The following is a 16,803-nucleotide window of genomic DNA, read 5'->3' on the forward strand; positions in this document are numbered from 1 at the left end:
TTATAGTTTATGCAGCATTTAATGCAATTACATCAGATTTTACTTTAAATTACGGAATTAAATTAGTTTTTAGATTACATAGAAATTAATTACACACAACACTGTATAACAGTAATTCAAATGTAAACTTACGCATTGACTCGAGCAGCTATTTTCTCCCAAGCTAACTCTCTGTCCTTCGCCGCTGCAGCCGTGTTGCTTTTTAAAAAAAATATATGTTCGTACTCTCCATATGCTTGCATAAGCACATCCAGTTCTGCTGGTGAAAAATATGAAGACCTCTTTTTGTCTGGCGCTGTTGCCATGGTGACTCGTAATATCTGCGCTCCATTGATAATGGCTTTTTATAGTTGTGGTGCACGCGCTTAACTCAGAGTAGGTCAACTCAGAGTTGATTGAACTAACTCATTTCAGCTGTTCTGTAACCGAAAACTCAGAGTTTCCCATCTCAGGGTAAGTCAACTCAGAGTTCAAGTTTTAACTCAGAGTTGGTTGAACCTCCTTATTGAAACAGGCCCCCGCTCCGCTCCGCTCCTGAGCCCTTGCTCCGACGACCCCTCCGCGTCCTGCTCACTGTTTTTAACGGGGAACACACAATCATGCTGATGCTGATCAGCTGCGCTAATTACCCTCCTGGCAGCGTTCCTTGAACCGCTCCCCCGTTCTCCCCTCTGCAGCTGCGCTAACCACACCCGGCCACCACAGCCTGTAAGGCTAGAAGCCTTAAAAAAGGCTGTTGTTTTAAAGAAAAAAGACAATGAGACTAAGTGTGGTCTTTGAAACAGGGTGTTGAAGTTTGCCAAAGGACACTTAGGTCTAAAAAAAGGACAGATAGCACTGATTATTTCTCTCTCAAAAAAAACTCAACCGCTCGCTCTGAACTCATGAAGGCAATGACCACAATCATCGGATTCCGGATGAAAGCAGTATTCAAATTCAAATCCAAACGAGGGCCGATGCATTCAGTCGCCATGGAGACAAAGCTACAAACACAGCGCTCAGTGAAATACACATACAAATATATATATTATTAATATAATAGGGCTGTCAATAGATTTAAAAAATCCCTATTTCATCTTAATCTAGATTAATCGCAATTAAAAGCTTTAATTTGAAGACTAATTACTTTAGAATGAGTGTGTTTTAAACACTGTTGTTTAATTGTAATTTTTCAACCACAACCCCTGCTGTATACCACTATAAAACCAAACCATAACTCAACATCTCTCAACACCACTACTCCACACGGAAGATCAACACAGCAACACAGGCAACATGTCTCATCAGTGACATGTGTAATGGTGGTAATACTCTACAACGGTGGTCATAAGAACTCTTAATTATTGGACTAAGTTCACCCCGCATTTGTAATTAAAATAATTACCACAAGTTCTTGTGAACCGGTTGAGGTCTAAGTTTGAGGTTATGGACCCCGATACTCATCCCCCCCTAAAAAACAAGATCTCAGCTGAGAAGATTTAATTGCACAATAACAAAAGTCTCTTTTAATTCAAACCCGCGGCACCTCGCATGCCGTTATGGCCCAAAGGCACAGGTTGACCACTTCGGAAATTACTGCAAAATAGCATTCGCCCTAAATGAGGAAAAAGCCTCCATCGATGCCGCAGAGTGTGACATTTTGATAAAACGGCGGATGTCTCAGGAGCCGGCAGCACTCAAGCATTTGATTTATTTATTTTGGGGAGAATATACTTAAATTGTATGAATTGTATTCATGGTCTGCCCCAGTTAAGAGGGAGTGTAGATAAAGATACATACAGTGTTGGGAAAGTTTACTTTCCACATGAACTAGTTCAAAGTTCAGCTCACAAATTTTAAAATTAACTAGTTCAGTTCATAGTTCAAACTTCAAAATATTTAAACTAACTTCACAGTTCCAACTAGTTCAGTTATTTTTTTCCATATGTTGCTGCAAGCTATTATTTAAAAAAATTATTGCCACAGCCCATATAGAACCACAGACAGCAATTATTTGATCAGTTTTAACACTGAAGCTATGCATCAGATTTAATCTTCATATCCAATTTTGAATCCTTATCCAACCAGGGTTTACATTAGCATTGAGGGGACAGCATTTGAGACCAAAAAAATGCGTAAAATAATATATATATACATACATATATACAAAACACGACAGTTATAATTAAGGTGCTAATGCTTGCAAAGAACCGACCTTGTCAGTAACTTCATAAAACTCATTTAAATTATTATACGCCGCCTCTTTGCTACACGCAGCTGTCGCCTCCATGCATTTCTTTTTTTTTTTTTTGATGACGCATGCGCGGTGCGACACTGGAGGCTGGTGTTGCCAGATTGGGTGTTTTTCCGCTACTTATTAAGGCGCGATTACGGTGTGTTTTCTATAGAAATCTGGCACCCCATTGAACAACGTTAACCTGAAAAAACGCGCCGTTCATAGACACCAGAATGAACGAGTTCACAGTAACGTTCATCGGGCATTAATACAGTACGTTCAGTTCACGTTCGCCCAAAATATGAACGAGTTCATGAACTATCCGTTCAATTAACGCGTTCAGGCGCAACACTGGATACATATACACATACAGACACTAACAACATGCACCACGTGCCGGTGTGACGTGGCGGTGACCCATGACCCGTGACGCGTGAGCGTGCTCGGCCCCCGGGCGTCTCAAACCGAAGCCGCTAAACGGAACCCAGCCGTCGTGCGTGGGGTTTGGTCTCCGTGGGGTGTACATTTTCATTCAGTGCCACGGTGCCAATTTAACTAACAAGTGCTTTCGCGCGAGACCTATTGGACACCTATTGGACAGGGCGGAGACGTCATTCAAGCCGTCGGCACACTGCCGCGCAGGAATAATCGGTGCCGGATGAGTGAAAACACCCGTGTGTGTGTTTTTTTGGGGGGGGGAACCATTGGTGGACACGTCTCCAACTAATTAGGAAAACAATTGTCCACGCCCCTCACTCACCCATTCCTCCCCTTCCCCCTCCTCCCTCCACTATCCGATACCGAAGCAGCTTTCAGGGACGCTGCTGCAGCCGTATCAGCCTGTGTCAGGAGTTTCCACTAGTGCAGCATTGGATGCCGCCGAGGCTACTAGTGCTGCTAGCACCAACTACTGCCTCATTGCACACTACTATTATTGTTCAAGAAGACATCATGGCATCCACCCGGCAGTGGCTACTGGTCAGTTTTGCGCTTTTGTGTGTTTGTGGAGCCGCTGAATCTAAAAGGAGCGTCAAATGTCCTTCAGGATGCTCCTGCACCAAAGAGACCATCATCTGCGTCGGCACGTTGCAGATCCCACGGACTATACCGAACGAGATCAACTCACTGTGAGTAAAGCACGAGGTAAACACGATGCTTGGTTTCAAGGGTTGCCGTGTCTGAATCTGATCGTTAACCGAGACTTTGTTTTGTATGTGTTTCCTTGGAAACAGGAGCGTGGTGAATGGATCTATTTCTGAAATTACAGAAGGGATGTTTTCACTCATGCCTTCTCTACAGCTGCTGTAAGTCTTTTTTGACTAGTGAAAGTAAAATCGATGCATTGATCGATTGCCATTGACAGTTTAGGCTAATTGTAGTGCAATACACACAAACAAAAAAGTAGACACATTATTAATTGTTACGTGTTAATTCTTAGTATCCGGGTCGTTTTTTTCTCCTCCACAGACTTCTAAATGCAAATTCTTTGACAACAATCAAAGATGATGCGTTCGCTGGCCTTCCACATCTAGAATATTTGTGAGTATTAATTGATGAACCTGCATGTTAAATAATCATCTGTGGTTTTTGTGATAGTATTCAAAATGGGATACGAAAAACCTGACAAAATACCTGACCAAATAAAGATTACGTTGAAGGTCTGTATGACGTCATAGCCTGATCACTTCTCCTCCTTTTGCCCCACCCTTTAATCTCTTAAACCTTCTAATTTAACCCCTCTGAACAGGTTCATTGAAGGGAACAAGATTGAATTGATCAGCAAAAATGCCTTTCGCGGACTGCGAGATCTGACTCATCTGTAAGTCTGCTGACATTCTCTTAACCACGTAGCATCTGCAGCACTGACGTCTCGCTATGACGAAGAGTGACTGACACATTTTTACGTTGTTCTGGTAACCCTATGTTTCTGGTTTAGATCGCTTGCCAATAACAAGATGAGGTTTCTGCCAAGAAATCTGTTTTTTGACTTGGATTCTTTGCTGGAACTGTGAGTAAGCAGTTGTGCTGTCAGCAGTGTGAGTGTGTGTGTGTTGTCTTTTTCCATACTGCCCTCTTAAGTGAAGCTGACTCAGGTTGTGTCTTCTGTTTGGCTGCAATGAACTCCACAAGAATGATTAAATGGATAGTTTCTGTCAGTCCTCCTGTTATGCGCATTACAGTTTCAGGTTGGATTTCATATGTCGCCATCTTTATAATTATTTATAAGAACATCTTCCCCACAACGTCTTGAGCCTCTCGGGCATCTCCATCCCCCCAAAAAACATTACGTTTTTTTATTGTTAGAAAAATGTGTCCGGGCTGATTTTATCTTGTCATACATTAGGGATCTGAGAGGCAACTCTTTCCAGTGCATTTGTGAGAACAAGTGGCTGATGATGTGGCTGAAAAACACAAATGCCACAGTATCAGATGTCTTCTGCGCAGGCCCCAGTGACATGAAGGGCAAGCGGCTCAACGACCTTCCTATTCCACCGGGAGAGTGTATCTCCACAGGTAAAATGACATGTACACTGCTGAGGGCACTTGTATAAGCACGCACAAGCACAACTAACGATGCAATATTAAACGCCTTAAGATATAAAACAATAAAACTGGTAAATAATTGAACAAGAAACGACCATACATGACAAAAACAAACCGGCTAACTCCTTCAGCTAACGTTTATGAAAATACTTGTGTAGGTACACACACACACACACACAAGGACACACACCTCCAGAGCTACACCAGCAGCTGTGTGAGGCATTTTACTGCCAGTACTTTGAAACAAATGCTTACATCAGCAATTGAAATACTGATGATGTGTATCCTGTTCCTCTTAGTTGAGTGAGTGCATGATAATATTTGCTAAATCCCACTAAACAGAAAAACACAGCTGAGCCGGATGGAAATCTTGCTAGTTTCAAAGCTCTATTGTAAATTTAGGTGAAAGTCAAGTCAGTCACCAAAATTCATTCTATGAGGAACATGGACGTAGTTTAGTTACAATGAACATTTCTCTCAACCTTGACCAGGTGTAGGTCAGCGGATTTAGGATTTGCATGGATACTGTGAAAACCATTTAATTGGTTGACTAGATAATTCTGTCCTGACCAAAGTGGCCAAGTCACCATGAAGCCCAGAGTGCGGCAAAAAAAAGAAAAACATACATGAAATCGAAAGACCAGATTTATCTTGCCTTTTTTAAATTCCAAAATGTTTAAAAAAATATTCCGAAAACTTTTGTGGTTAAACTATTGGTCTCATTGGTTACATTTTGTTTTGTTTCGGTGGTTGTTTGATAATCAATTGCAGAACAATCACAGGCCTATCAATGCAGTGCGGTCAGGCAGGGCAATTGCAAAATGATATGAATACACTTTAAATCATTGCATAACACCATAACCCAGAAAACTACGTAATAACATAGAGCTTGCCATGTCAAGATACAATATTGAATAAAGAAATGAACTTTTCCAGTATTAAATTAAAGATAAAGATTGTTATTTTAATGAATCTGCAGTGCTGACCTTTTTGTCTTTGTCTCACAGACTTTGTGCGTCATCAGTCCATTCCCATTCAGTCCATGTCGGCGGACATCTTCGCCTTTAAAGAGGACATCTTTGTCGCGATGGCTGCCCCTAACTCCAACAGCTGTGTGGTCATGGAGTGGGATCACATTGAAATGAATTTCCGAAAATTTGACAACATAACAGGTTTGACTGTAGTTTTCTATCAGTGAAGAAATCAAATGATAAGAAAATCAATAATTCATTGAATTCAACAAATTAATGTGTAAGCTTTTGATCTTTTCACATTTTTGGCAATACCATCTATATATGTGCGTATATATAAATATGGTTAATTTAAGAGATCAACTTTATTAGGAAACTATCAATTCAATGTAAATTTATAATCATTTTATAGTAAATTAATGATTAGCCTACTCAATTTTCTGTATTGTAATTCCAGTCTTTTTTTTTTTTTTCCTCACAGGCAAGTCTGTTGTCGGCTGCAAGTCGGTTCTGATAGACGACCACGTCTTGATAATTGTTACTCAGCTCTTTGGTGGCTCCCATATATACAAGTTTGACAATCGGCAGAACAAGTTCACTAAGTTTCAAACCATTGAGGTCTTCAACATCTCAAAGCCAAACGATATTGAGGTTTTCCAAATAAACCGTGAGTGGTACTTTGTGATTGTGGACAGCTCCAAGTCAGGTTTATCTACTCTGTACAAGTGGACGGACCAACCAGAGCGCAATCAAACGGGTTTCTACTCCTACCAGTTTCTGCACGAGTGGTTTCGTGATACAGATGCAGAGTTTGTCGAGTTGGACGGGAAATCCTATCTTATCTTGACCTGTCGCTCTCAGTCCCCCGTCATCTACCTGTGGAACAAGAGCACCCTGAAGTTCATATTCCACAGTGAAATCCCAAATGTGGCTGACGTGGTGGCAGTAAAAGCCTTCCGGTTGGGGGATGAGTTGTACCTGGCCATGACTTGCTACATCGGTGACTCCAAAGTCCTCAAGTGGACCAACAAGCAGTTCACTGAGGTGCAGGCCCTACCTTCTAGAGGAGCGATGATACTCCAACCTTTCACCTTTGCAGACAAGCACTACCTGGCTCTTGGCAGTGATTTTTCTTTCACACAAATCTACCTCTGGGATGTGGAGACCAAAACGTTCCACAAGTTCAAGGACATTTATGTGCAGTCGCCGCGGTCCTTCACAGCAGTGACCACTGACCGGAGGAATTTCATATTCTCCTCCAGCTTTAAGGGAAAATCCATGGTGTTTGAGAATGTTATTGTTGATTTAAGTTTATAATTTGACAGCTGCGATAAATTATTTTTGCTGTACTCAGATAAGAAATTGCGTTTATGGTGCTAGTGAGTCTTCCTTCTGCAAATAGACTTATCTTTATTTAAGAAAAACGTCTTCGGCAAGTTCATAGGCGTTTCTAGCAATTATGAAGGTACAGGTCCAAAAAAATAAACTTAAGGCTTTAAGGAAAAAATATATATAATGAAAAAAGCACTAATATAATGTTATGGCATACCATGTATCGTCTCCAGAGATTTTGGCTTTAATCGTGATTCTGTCACACAAACAAAGGCCGATGTCAGGCCACACTCTTTTTTTGGAAGATATTCATGGCATTGCACTCAGCAAATAACATAAGAAAAAAAATCAAAAACCCTCCTCACGTTCTCACTTCCTTTCAACTGGCAAGATTGGTTGTAAAGTGGGTGTGATGTTGTTGGATTGTATGTTTTTGGAGATTACAGAAATCTTTGGGTGTAGCCCGAAAAAAAATAAGTAGAAGGGTGGACTGAAACGCACTGAAATGATTTTGTTTTGTACAATTAGAGCAGCTGTCGAAATGTTAAAGCCACTCACCCCGGTAACTTTCATGATTTTAATGTGCATGGAATAGAGGGTTTCTTCTGAATGTTTTAGCTACATATAATGAGCTTGAGGCTAACTGCACTATATATATAACAAACTTCTGTATTAACATAGTGCCTAATTAGTGTCACAACTAATAATAATTTAATATGTTGTCCTAGGACACAAATGTGTTTTCTTTCAGCGTTTTTCATGTTTCCTGTATTAATACAGAAATAGTAGTGTGTTCAGCTAACCTTTTCTCACACGGCAATGGCATGATGTGCAATTAGGGATGGCTCTCTATAAACAAGTCCCAGAATCTTGACAAGATCTAACATAAACCTGCTGTTTTTGTGAGCTGAATCTTGGAAAAAAAACATTTCCCAAATGTATTCTTCCTCATGTCCTTTCTAGCAATAATAGGTATGTTTCAATAAACAACAGCTACACTGACATTCTTATGTTTTTGTAAATGCATTAAAAAACATATAATCACAAAGTATTTTTGTCCTCCGTTCTATGCAGACTGTTAAATGTGCGCAGGATTTAAAAACAAAGTTCCCAGACTGCATGTTTGTAATTGAAGGTTGTCAGCACAGGGCGTTAAAGACAGCTATATCTTTACCGAAATAGCCGAATGTTACAGCATGTTGTGCACTCTTGTTCACACTATGAGACAGGATCATTGCTCTCCAGAGTGAAATGTATACAGTCAAACTGAAATGAGGCAATGAAACCTCCGGACTCGGCCCAATCACTGATGTCACAAAGAGGTCGAAGCCACAAAGTCACTAATCAAACAAATAATGGAAGCTGAGTCCCGATTGCCTTTTCTTTTGCAACGTTTAAAAAAATTCTGCAATTGTGCATGCAAACTGCAAAGTAAGAACTTTTTCATGTATTGTGCTATGCATTCAATTGAGAACCACATTGTACATCGCACCTTGAACTTTGACCTTCTCCCTTATTGTGGGTCAAGAAACCCCAGAAAAGCATGCTGGCTTGCATTGTGAAAATACAACAAGATGCAGTTGGACATCCTGGATTTGTAAGCCGACTGCATTTGACATGAATTGACGTAAGACATATAAAAATATTTCTGGAATACTAAATAGTATGCCAGTATGGAAAATTAAGCCTCCGATGTATTTACAGGTAAAGACAGGTACAGCTACAGTTTTATTGTGGTTTTTATTTATTTAAAATGTCTGGTTTCCATATGAAAGTCAGTTTTGGCTACAAGAGCCACTAAACCTTTGCACCCCCCATATTTATGGCTTGTCAATCTTTTGATTTAGAAAAATATTATATATGAATTACCTCAATAAACAAAGCCAAATCGTAATAAATTGTTGAATAATCCAGTTTTCCCCTAATGCTGCGTTCACACCAAAAGCACCAGAGTAAGTTACGGGATTTACGAGGGTCAACGAATGCGTCGTGACGTAACTCTGACGTCGAGGACGGACGGAAGCGATGCAGCTCGCGTCCGCCGATCGTCTAATCCGTCTCGATGATGCAAATTGTCTCTAAACCTGGTCACACCACGGCGATGCCTGCGTGAAGCTCCCCTTGCGTCATTATTAATATTTTTCCCCGCAGTGCAGAGAGACATGGATCCGTCCCGGAGGAGCGAGAGCGACTGGCAGGGGCTGCTCAACGAGGTGAGACCGCAGAGACGCAGAGAGAAGCGCGCATGTAAATACTCTCTAACCTCCACTCGTGTTTGTTTCTGCACAAACCAAAACAGCAGTCTGGCGACGAGCGTGAGTCTTTTAAATGTCATCACCAGTGGACCGCTAAGGTTCTCTGTAGATTGAACAGTAAAGAGGATTACTATTGTTGCTGTTATTATTATTATTATTATTATTATTATGTCTCTCAGACTTGAGATGAGGAAGTAGAGGTGACTTCCTTTTACCTGCAGAGTCACAAGTGCCACACAAAGATAGTGGGACGTACAGGAAAACTGCGTGAAACTGTTGCACCAGACCGGTGGGGATTTCACTCCTCCCTGGGGACGGATAATCCGGACACATTTAGATGATCACTTTCATGTATTTCTTTTCGGGCATCCACAATGCAGTAAAAACAAATATTTCCTTGTATTATAACTAGCGTCATTGTCATATTGTGTTACAAATTGTTAAGGGTGAAATAAAACTATGTGAATTATAAGCCATTTTTCTAATAAAGTGAAACGCATTTTTCCAAGTAGTGGACATATAAATTATTTGTCAATCAACAGAATAACCCTTTCATTCATTCATTAATCCTTTGATAAATTCAACCATCAAAAATGCCAAACACAATGCATGTGTTTTTAATTATAAAATTGAAGGATCTGCTCCTCTTTATTGTTATGTGTTATTGCAGGTAGACCACCTTTGGTTTCTTTTATATTTTTGGGCGCTTTTTTCACAAATTGACAACATTTAATAGGAAATAAATCCAACATACTACTTTGACAGATGTCATGAAATCATCTTTTCATCAGAAAATAATACTTGGTTATTGCGATGTAAACTGCTCCATATTGGTTCGCGCTGCTTCATAAATAAAAGTTACTACCAGTTAAAATAATCGTATATTTCTCCTGAGCTAGCCAGTATTATTCAAAACTCTGGTGTATAATGCCTTCAACTTCTTGTCTCTCTATAGTTCCTCATTTGTAAGCGTAAGTTGGAGAGTAAAAAAGAAGCGCTCCTCATTCTGTCCAAAGAGCTGGACACCTGCCAGCAGGAGAGGGATCAGTACAAACTGATGGCCAACCAGCTACGTGAGCGACACCAAGGACTCAAGAAGAAATACAGGGAACTCATAGTAAGCTAAACTATTACATTAGTAAAGATCTATCATGGGTGTTTTAATAAATGGAAAAGGACAGAAATGATAATCATTGAATGTGTTGAATTTGTGCTATGTTTAATGATGTATTTGAAACATTTTGTTTTTTTTAATAAATAGGATGGAGATCCTTCACTGCCTCCGGAGAAAAGGAATCAAGTAAGACATTTTATCATGTAGATATTCTTCGTACTCCAGTGGCTATCAAAAATGCATAATGTGGTAAATCACTCTCAGAGATGAAGAACCACAGAATCCAACCCAGATGTCTCGAGGTGAAGTAACCATGCTTTGTACATAGTTTGACAAACCAACCATGTTTAATTGATCACTGACCTTTTGTTTAAAGCAACGTTACAGTTGTATCCGTACGAGAAGGACAGCTGTACCGAGGTGACTGCGGTGCTCTTCACCCCCTCACTCACAACCTTAATGTCGTCAGGTAAATTTAGCACAGCTGCTGAGGGACTCCAGAGAGAAAAGCTGTCAACTTTCTGACGAGGTGAAGGAGCTGAATCAACGACTGGTGGAAGCTCAAGGGGACAATAAGGTACCGTGAAGTACTCTGCACTATGCCACAGGTTTCAGTGGTATCACATTGGAATATATAATATTTATTTTTTGCGGTGTGGTAAATACATCTCCGTCATTTGCCAGTTAGGAATAATTTATCCGATTAAAGTTAGTCGTGATTAAGTTAATTTGAAGACTAAATTCACCGTGTCCTCTCCGTCCCAACAGCTTCTACGAATGACAATCACCAAACAGAGGCTGGGAGACGAGGAGGTCGGCACTCGCCACTTTCCTGCTCATGAACGAGAGGATCTGGTCAAACAGTTGGAACGAGCCGGAGAGCAGGTGAGAACAGATTATACTAAGACGGCATTCTGTCCGCATCACCCTGTCAAATTTATTGCAATCATCATCATCATCATCATCATCATCAATCATGGGAGCCATTAGTAGAGGACATCATAACTGCAGTATTTACACCGTGCGTTTTGTGCTGCTGCAGAACGAGGTCTTGGAGCAAAGCGCAAAGTCGCTCACAGATGAGCTTCAGGACGTACGAGCAGAGCGGGACGTGTTTCAGCAGAAGGCCCATCGACTCAATGTGGAAATGAACCACATCCTCGGCAACGATGAGATACGCATGTTGGACGTAGACGCGCTCTGCATGGAGAACAGGTTTGTTAAAGATCATTTTACTGGCATTTCCCTGAAATATTAGAGCGTCTGCGGTGATTAGTTCAAAAAAAAATTTTAAAAAGGTTTTGCCCTGCTTAAATTGAGGGGAATTGAGGATCAGGTTTGATAATTTAATGATGAACCTGTGACCTCTTTAATAATTTAGGTATTTGCATGAACGGTTCTGTCAACTTCAAGAAGAAGTCAACTTGCTCAAAGCAAACCTGGTGAAGTACAAGGTAGCCGCATGTTCATTTATGTTGTCAATCTTCAATAATTCATTTTGAATTACATGTTTAATTTGTGTCTTTATTCTTTTTATAAATAGCAATTTAACTTTTTGGAAAATGTAAAATATTTATTTCAACCCCACAAACCTCTCATGCTCCACTTTGTTTTTTAGAGTGCTTTGGACTGCAGGAAAACCTCTAAAATCTGTGGGAAACCCAACAGTAGTACGCTGACTGGGGTGCTCTCTGCTAAACAAGGTCCGAATGATATTTCCTTTTTGAACATACATACTGAATTGAGTATTTTCAATGTCACAAACGTGCCACGTAAACATGTAACAGGTTAAAGGGAAATGCAACAAACCATTCATTTGAATGCGATCTGTGTGCAGTGAAGGAGTTGTTGCTGTCTGAGGAAAACAGCTGCAGTTTGCCGGTGACTCCTCAGTCCATTTCAGACCTCAAGTCGCTCGCCACAGCTCTGCTGGAAACCATCCATGAGAAGAACATGGTGATTCAGCACCAACGGCAAATCAACAAGTACTCAATGAAATCCTTTCCTCTCGCTGTGTGCGCTCCAAGTGGTGTATATCAATCACTCGGTTACCAGACAGAAAGGTCAAAATATAATTGTTTCAAATTCCTTTCCTACCAGGATACTTGGAAATCGAGTAGCAGAGTTGGAGAAGAAGCTAAAAACGTTAGAAATGTCTGGATTATGGAGCCTGCCAGGTGATTATTGCAATATACGGTGTTTCATTGAAGCTTGTAGTGTATTTACTATTAACAACAATTTATATTCCTTTTCCTCTCTCCTGTCCTTTTTGCTTCTTGCTTCCTGGAGGCCTGACTTATAATGTGTCTCTGGGAATATTTGGAAGTATGTTCCTCTTCCGTTTAACCATTAAACGTCTTTCATTTCTTCTCTGCCCTAATGACATTTACTTGTTCTTATCCAAGAGCCACACAGATTCATCCATTCATCCAACACTTTTATAAAAGCTTACTTTTGAGAATTTCCCCATCGTTACAGGAGGAAAAGACGCTGTCGTCCTGAATGCTCAGCAGGCTGAGACGAGGGAGGGTCTCGGGCAGGAAGGTAAATATGCAATGGGACTTATTCTTCTCTCTCTGCGCCGTGTACCGCGCTGCGTGTTCGTAAATAATTCTCTCCTCAAAACTTTCATTCTCACAGGTGATGAGCTTTCAGAAAAAATAGTCGTAGTTCAGCAGAGCTCCACAGGAGTCCCGGTCCAAGAGAGCGGGCCGCCAGCGGGGTCGAGCGGTCCAGAGCAGCAGCTCCTCGAGGAGACGCCGCCACCGTCCAGCGAGGAGTCGCGCCAGCCGGCTCTCTCGGGCCAGTCAGCTGGGGAAGAGCCGGTCCGTCCTCAAACAGAACCACCAGACAGTGAAGAAGAAGAAGTGGAGTATGCGAGTGATTCCTCCTCCAAAGAGCGTCCGTCGGACCGGGGCCACACGGCGCGAACTGCGGAGGACTCTGAGCCCGCCGGAGGAAGAGAGGAGCAGTCGGATGAATGCACTGAAGGGGCGGAAACAGAGATCATTCTGACAGAGGCCAGCGTTAATAGCACAATGGACATTGCTGCTTGCGCAGGTTCTGATGAAGAGCAGAAGAACGTCCAATCAAACCAGGAGGAGCAGCAGCTTCCAGATGGGACAGATGTTGTGTGTTAGTCAGGTCAATGGTTGCCCAGCATCGGGGGAAATCAATGTCTCGCTGTTGAGTTTTTTGTGATTGACAGACGGCGTTAATAATGGATGCCGACAGATATATTTACCGCAAGTATTATCCAAACCAATTATTGGGATTTTGCCTAAACAATGTCCAAAACCATTTGCGATTGTTGTACAGAAATGTGCTGCAATAACAGTAATGGAATAGTTCTTCCACAGATTGTTCAGAGATTTAGTCCCATTCAGGCAGAAGAGCTGTACTGAAGTTTGGCAACAAAACCTGGCTCATAGTCCAGATTATCCACGAGGTGTTGTACATTTTGAGGTCAGAACCTTGTGCACATGAGTTCTTCCTCATCATTGTGGTGTTAAACTGTTACCCACCTGAAGCTTTGCATTGTCTAGAGATAGCGGCAGAAAAATGGATGATAAAAGTAGAAAAAAATGGCCATTGCTGTGGACTCCAAAGAAACTAGGTCGGTTGCTTCGACCTCTGCTGACACATCCGCCACCGAAGAAACCTTCCAGATGCCATCACACCGTCAGCAAAAGCTCATCCTTCTAATCTTAACTAAGTTGGATAGAAGTAGCAGCTTTTTCACCGTCATCTTTTTCTCATTTGCATTGTCCTAAATTATACTGAGACTTTCAGTTTTGAACACATATTTACACGTTTAAGTGAAACAATATAAATGCTGCATGAGTGTGTCTAGATGTTGATTAAAGACAATTGCAATTTCTTTAACACACATGTTTATTTCCAGGCTTCTTTTGGCAAATATTTTAAAGACATAAGAATTTGTCAGATGGTGGTTAACAAACTAAATGAAGGAAAAATGTCCAGACATTAGTCTCTAAACTACAAGATCTACATAACCAGCACTATCGTCTTCGTCCTGTTTGTGGTGAAACAAAACTGACCAGCTAGAAACGACATGGAGCCATACATATTCAGGGTTTGCAAAAATGTGAACAAAAACTTATTTCTGAATAATAAAGAGTTTAACTACTGGTTTGTTGGAAAACGTATTTAATATAGAGTCTAAATGAGTCCTCACGAGGAAGCTTCAATTTAAAGATATAATGCAGGTGCCTTAAGCTAAACGCTATCAACACGCCAACATGTTTGCAATGACTGTGCCAAGATACAAATGCATGAATGTGGTTTTCCATATTTTATAATGGAAAAGCGGATTATGATACATCTTTGTTTTGTATGTTAAACAAAGTACAGTATAGATGAAGTATGTACGTATAGATGGACGTATTGATGAGTTGTTCTGTGTGCATTTGCAATTATTGAGACTGATCTGACCCCATAAAAAAACAGGTATTGACCAAATTGGAATGCAACGTATGTCAGAGGGATTCATCCTTGTTTGTGGTTGATTTTCACCTGTGGTATATTCCATTCCTGTAAAAACTTAACCTCTCCACAGCCGCCTATTATACAGCTTATTGTGCGTATTCCAGGCCTCTGGGGAGGCAATCCCAATAATGCAACACGCCAGCCTCCGGCCCGCGTTTCCATGCAGCAGGCTCCCAGCGTCTCCACCGCGCCCCAAGTCGTCCATCTTTTCATGGACCACCACTGCTCTTCCAATCACGGACAGCGCACTAAACAGCGTCGCCTCAGATTCGATCATTGCAGTGATTTTTCCCTCCTGAGGCTCAAAGTTCCCAAAGTCTCCAGGGTGGTTGGGGTGATGTGCACCGTGTGGATTGTAGTGGCCGCCAGTGGAGTCACACCCCTGGCTCAGGTCTCCGTACTGATGGATGTGCACCGCCCTGGGCTGCGAATCGCCCTCTGTGGGGAAGCCATTGAACCGAAGAAGGACATTGAGTTTCCCCAGAGGATAATCTTGCTTTAACAGCACTCGACCGTACACTTTGGGCAGACCATCAGCCAGGGAAGTGCTGGGTCTCATTTTGCAGGTTGCATACAGAGTGCCATTGTACTGAGAGACCTCTGGTGGAGCCAAAGTCTCACTGTCAGCTGAGACACATTGTTGACAGCCTGCCAGCAGAACCAACAGAGCTGATCCCAACTGGAACGTGGACCTGAAAGACATACAAAAATATATATATATATATATATATATATATATATATATACATATATATTCTCAATGAATACAGATGTCAAGTATGCAAATGCTGTATTTACTAAGAGTGCATCGCCTGGAAAAACAGGCTTTTTCCCCCCAAGAAACTTAAGAGAACGTCGCTGTTAAACAACTTTCAGAGAGATATTCACTTCAACAGAGCTTTGATTTAGCTCCACTAAATCTGTATGCAAGTCCACTAAGGTATTTGTCGACTAGGATTTTTCTCCTCAAATGTAGTAACGCAACAAAGAAAAAAAGGAATTATTCAAATAAAGTAGACAAGTATCGGTAATGTGCACGTTTATACACTCACATGAAAGCCTGAGGCGATCAGTTACTCCCTTCCACTGTAAGGGAAAAAGTAAGCTCAACCATATTTCAATCCATTTTTCCTTTAAAAAAAGCGAGTAAGTTGCGCAATCACATGGACATAACAACAAACTATTTAATATGAACTGTAGCTAAAAGCAAAGCTCGAGGTCGCCTAAAATCCGTTCCTCTCACGCAACTAACACAAATGTCGAAATACATTGGTCCGCAGGAAAAGAGTTAATTAAAGAGAAGAGAACACTTACCCGAGACGCATGTTGAGGACAAACAACGACGATGAGCCGTTTAATGTCGGTAGCCTGACGGGGTAAAGATGCAAACGCGCATAAGGGTCTTACATAAGTGGCGATGGGCGTGGTTTGCAGAGGGTGGAGCAAAGGTGGTCTACAGCTGTGTTTTGTTATTTAAAACGCATGAGTCGATTTTCTATCGTTTTCTGCAAACCTATGGCTGCACGTGTTTATCGAAACCTTTCTTAAAGGTTGTGCCGGATCAGAAACCTTCCTTCCTTCAGAGTAAACAACTCAAAACAGCTGCTCGATCGTACATGTATGTTGAATTGGTGATGCTGTAACCAAATTGCTGAATGGATTGCCAAAAGGAAAGGGAAGAACACGTGAGATAATATATAGGGCACGTGCGAACTAGTAGAAAACAATTAAAACAGAAATCCTTCCCGGTGACCTTTAGGATTTTGCTGAATGTTTTAAAATTGTACTGCTTTGAGGGATGTTGGCCAAAATACAAATATTTGTGATAGCAGGAGCATAAGTAAGGAGCATACTGGAGTGAAG

General features: G+C 41.3%; 3 protein-coding genes across 4 annotated transcripts; 2 read left to right on the forward strand and 1 right to left on the reverse strand.

The window, feature by feature from the left end:
- The first annotated feature begins 2,667 nt into the window (after positions 1 to 2,667).
- LOC119218577 (leucine-rich repeat LGI family member 2-like) lies at positions 2,668 to 8,110 on the forward strand. Its single transcript, XM_037473108.2, has 8 exons — positions 2,668 to 3,342; positions 3,448 to 3,519; positions 3,683 to 3,754; positions 3,963 to 4,034; positions 4,152 to 4,223; positions 4,560 to 4,729; positions 5,767 to 5,931; positions 6,212 to 8,110. Exons 1-8 carry the CDS (start codon positions 3,089 to 3,091, stop codon positions 7,045 to 7,047), a joined length of 1,713 nt encoding a protein of 570 aa, XP_037329005.2. The 5' UTR covers positions 2,668 to 3,088; the 3' UTR covers positions 7,048 to 8,110.
- Positions 8,111 to 9,037: 927 nt separating this feature from the next.
- Positions 9,038 to 14,583, forward strand: LOC119217497 (coiled-coil domain-containing protein 149-like). 2 transcript variants are annotated; one of them, XM_037471177.2, is made up of 13 exons: positions 9,038 to 9,275; positions 10,273 to 10,434; positions 10,579 to 10,617; positions 10,901 to 11,008; positions 11,200 to 11,316; positions 11,474 to 11,646; positions 11,813 to 11,885; positions 12,050 to 12,134; positions 12,269 to 12,416; positions 12,532 to 12,608; positions 12,721 to 12,756; positions 12,910 to 12,975; positions 13,072 to 14,583. In XM_037471177.2, the coding sequence occupies exons 1-13, from the start codon at positions 9,225 to 9,227 to the stop codon at positions 13,569 to 13,571; spliced, it is 1,635 nt and encodes a 544-aa protein (XP_037327074.2). In that variant the 5' UTR covers positions 9,038 to 9,224; the 3' UTR covers positions 13,572 to 14,583. The 2 variants fall into 2 exon arrangements, with proteins under 2 accessions (XP_037327074.2, XP_037327075.2); XM_037471178.2 differs by lacking the exon at positions 12,721 to 12,756.
- LOC119217499 (extracellular superoxide dismutase [Cu-Zn]) lies at positions 14,308 to 16,708 on the reverse strand. The gene is made up of 2 exons (XM_037471181.2): positions 16,255 to 16,708; positions 14,308 to 15,632 (listed from the first exon to the last, which is right to left on the reverse strand). The coding sequence occupies exons 1-2, from the start codon at positions 16,263 to 16,265 to the stop codon at positions 14,996 to 14,998; spliced, it is 648 nt and encodes a 215-aa protein (XP_037327078.1). The 5' UTR covers positions 16,266 to 16,708; the 3' UTR covers positions 14,308 to 14,995.
- Between the last annotated feature and the right edge of the window lie 95 nt (positions 16,709 to 16,803).

This window comes from Pungitius pungitius, chromosome 9 (assembly GCF_949316345.1).
Source record: "Pungitius pungitius chromosome 9, fPunPun2.1, whole genome shotgun sequence".
NCBI lineage: Eukaryota > Metazoa > Chordata > Actinopteri > Perciformes > Gasterosteidae > Pungitius > Pungitius pungitius.

Bases quoted from the DNA above. Each gene is read 5' to 3' on its own strand.
- LOC119218577 (XM_037473108.2), top strand. From the start codon at position 3,089: ATGCCGCCGAGGCTACTAGTGCTGCTAGCACCAACTACTGCCTCATTG. The intron at 3,755-3,962 runs GTGAGTATTAAT...CCCTCTGAACAG, and splicing joins CTTCCACATCTAGAATATTT to GTTCATTGAAGGGAACAAGA. The intron at 4,035-4,151 runs GTAAGTCTGCTG...TTTCTGGTTTAG, and splicing joins CTGCGAGATCTGACTCATCT to ATCGCTTGCCAATAACAAGA.
- LOC119217497 (XM_037471177.2), top strand. From the start codon at position 9,225: ATGGATCCGTCCCGGAGGAGCGAGAGCGACTGGCAGGGGCTGCTCAAC. The intron at 11,317-11,473 runs GTGAGAACAGAT...GTGCTGCTGCAG, and splicing joins TGGAACGAGCCGGAGAGCAG to AACGAGGTCTTGGAGCAAAG. The intron at 12,757-12,909 runs GTATGTTCCTCT...CCATCGTTACAG, and splicing joins GTCTCTGGGAATATTTGGAA to GAGGAAAAGACGCTGTCGTC.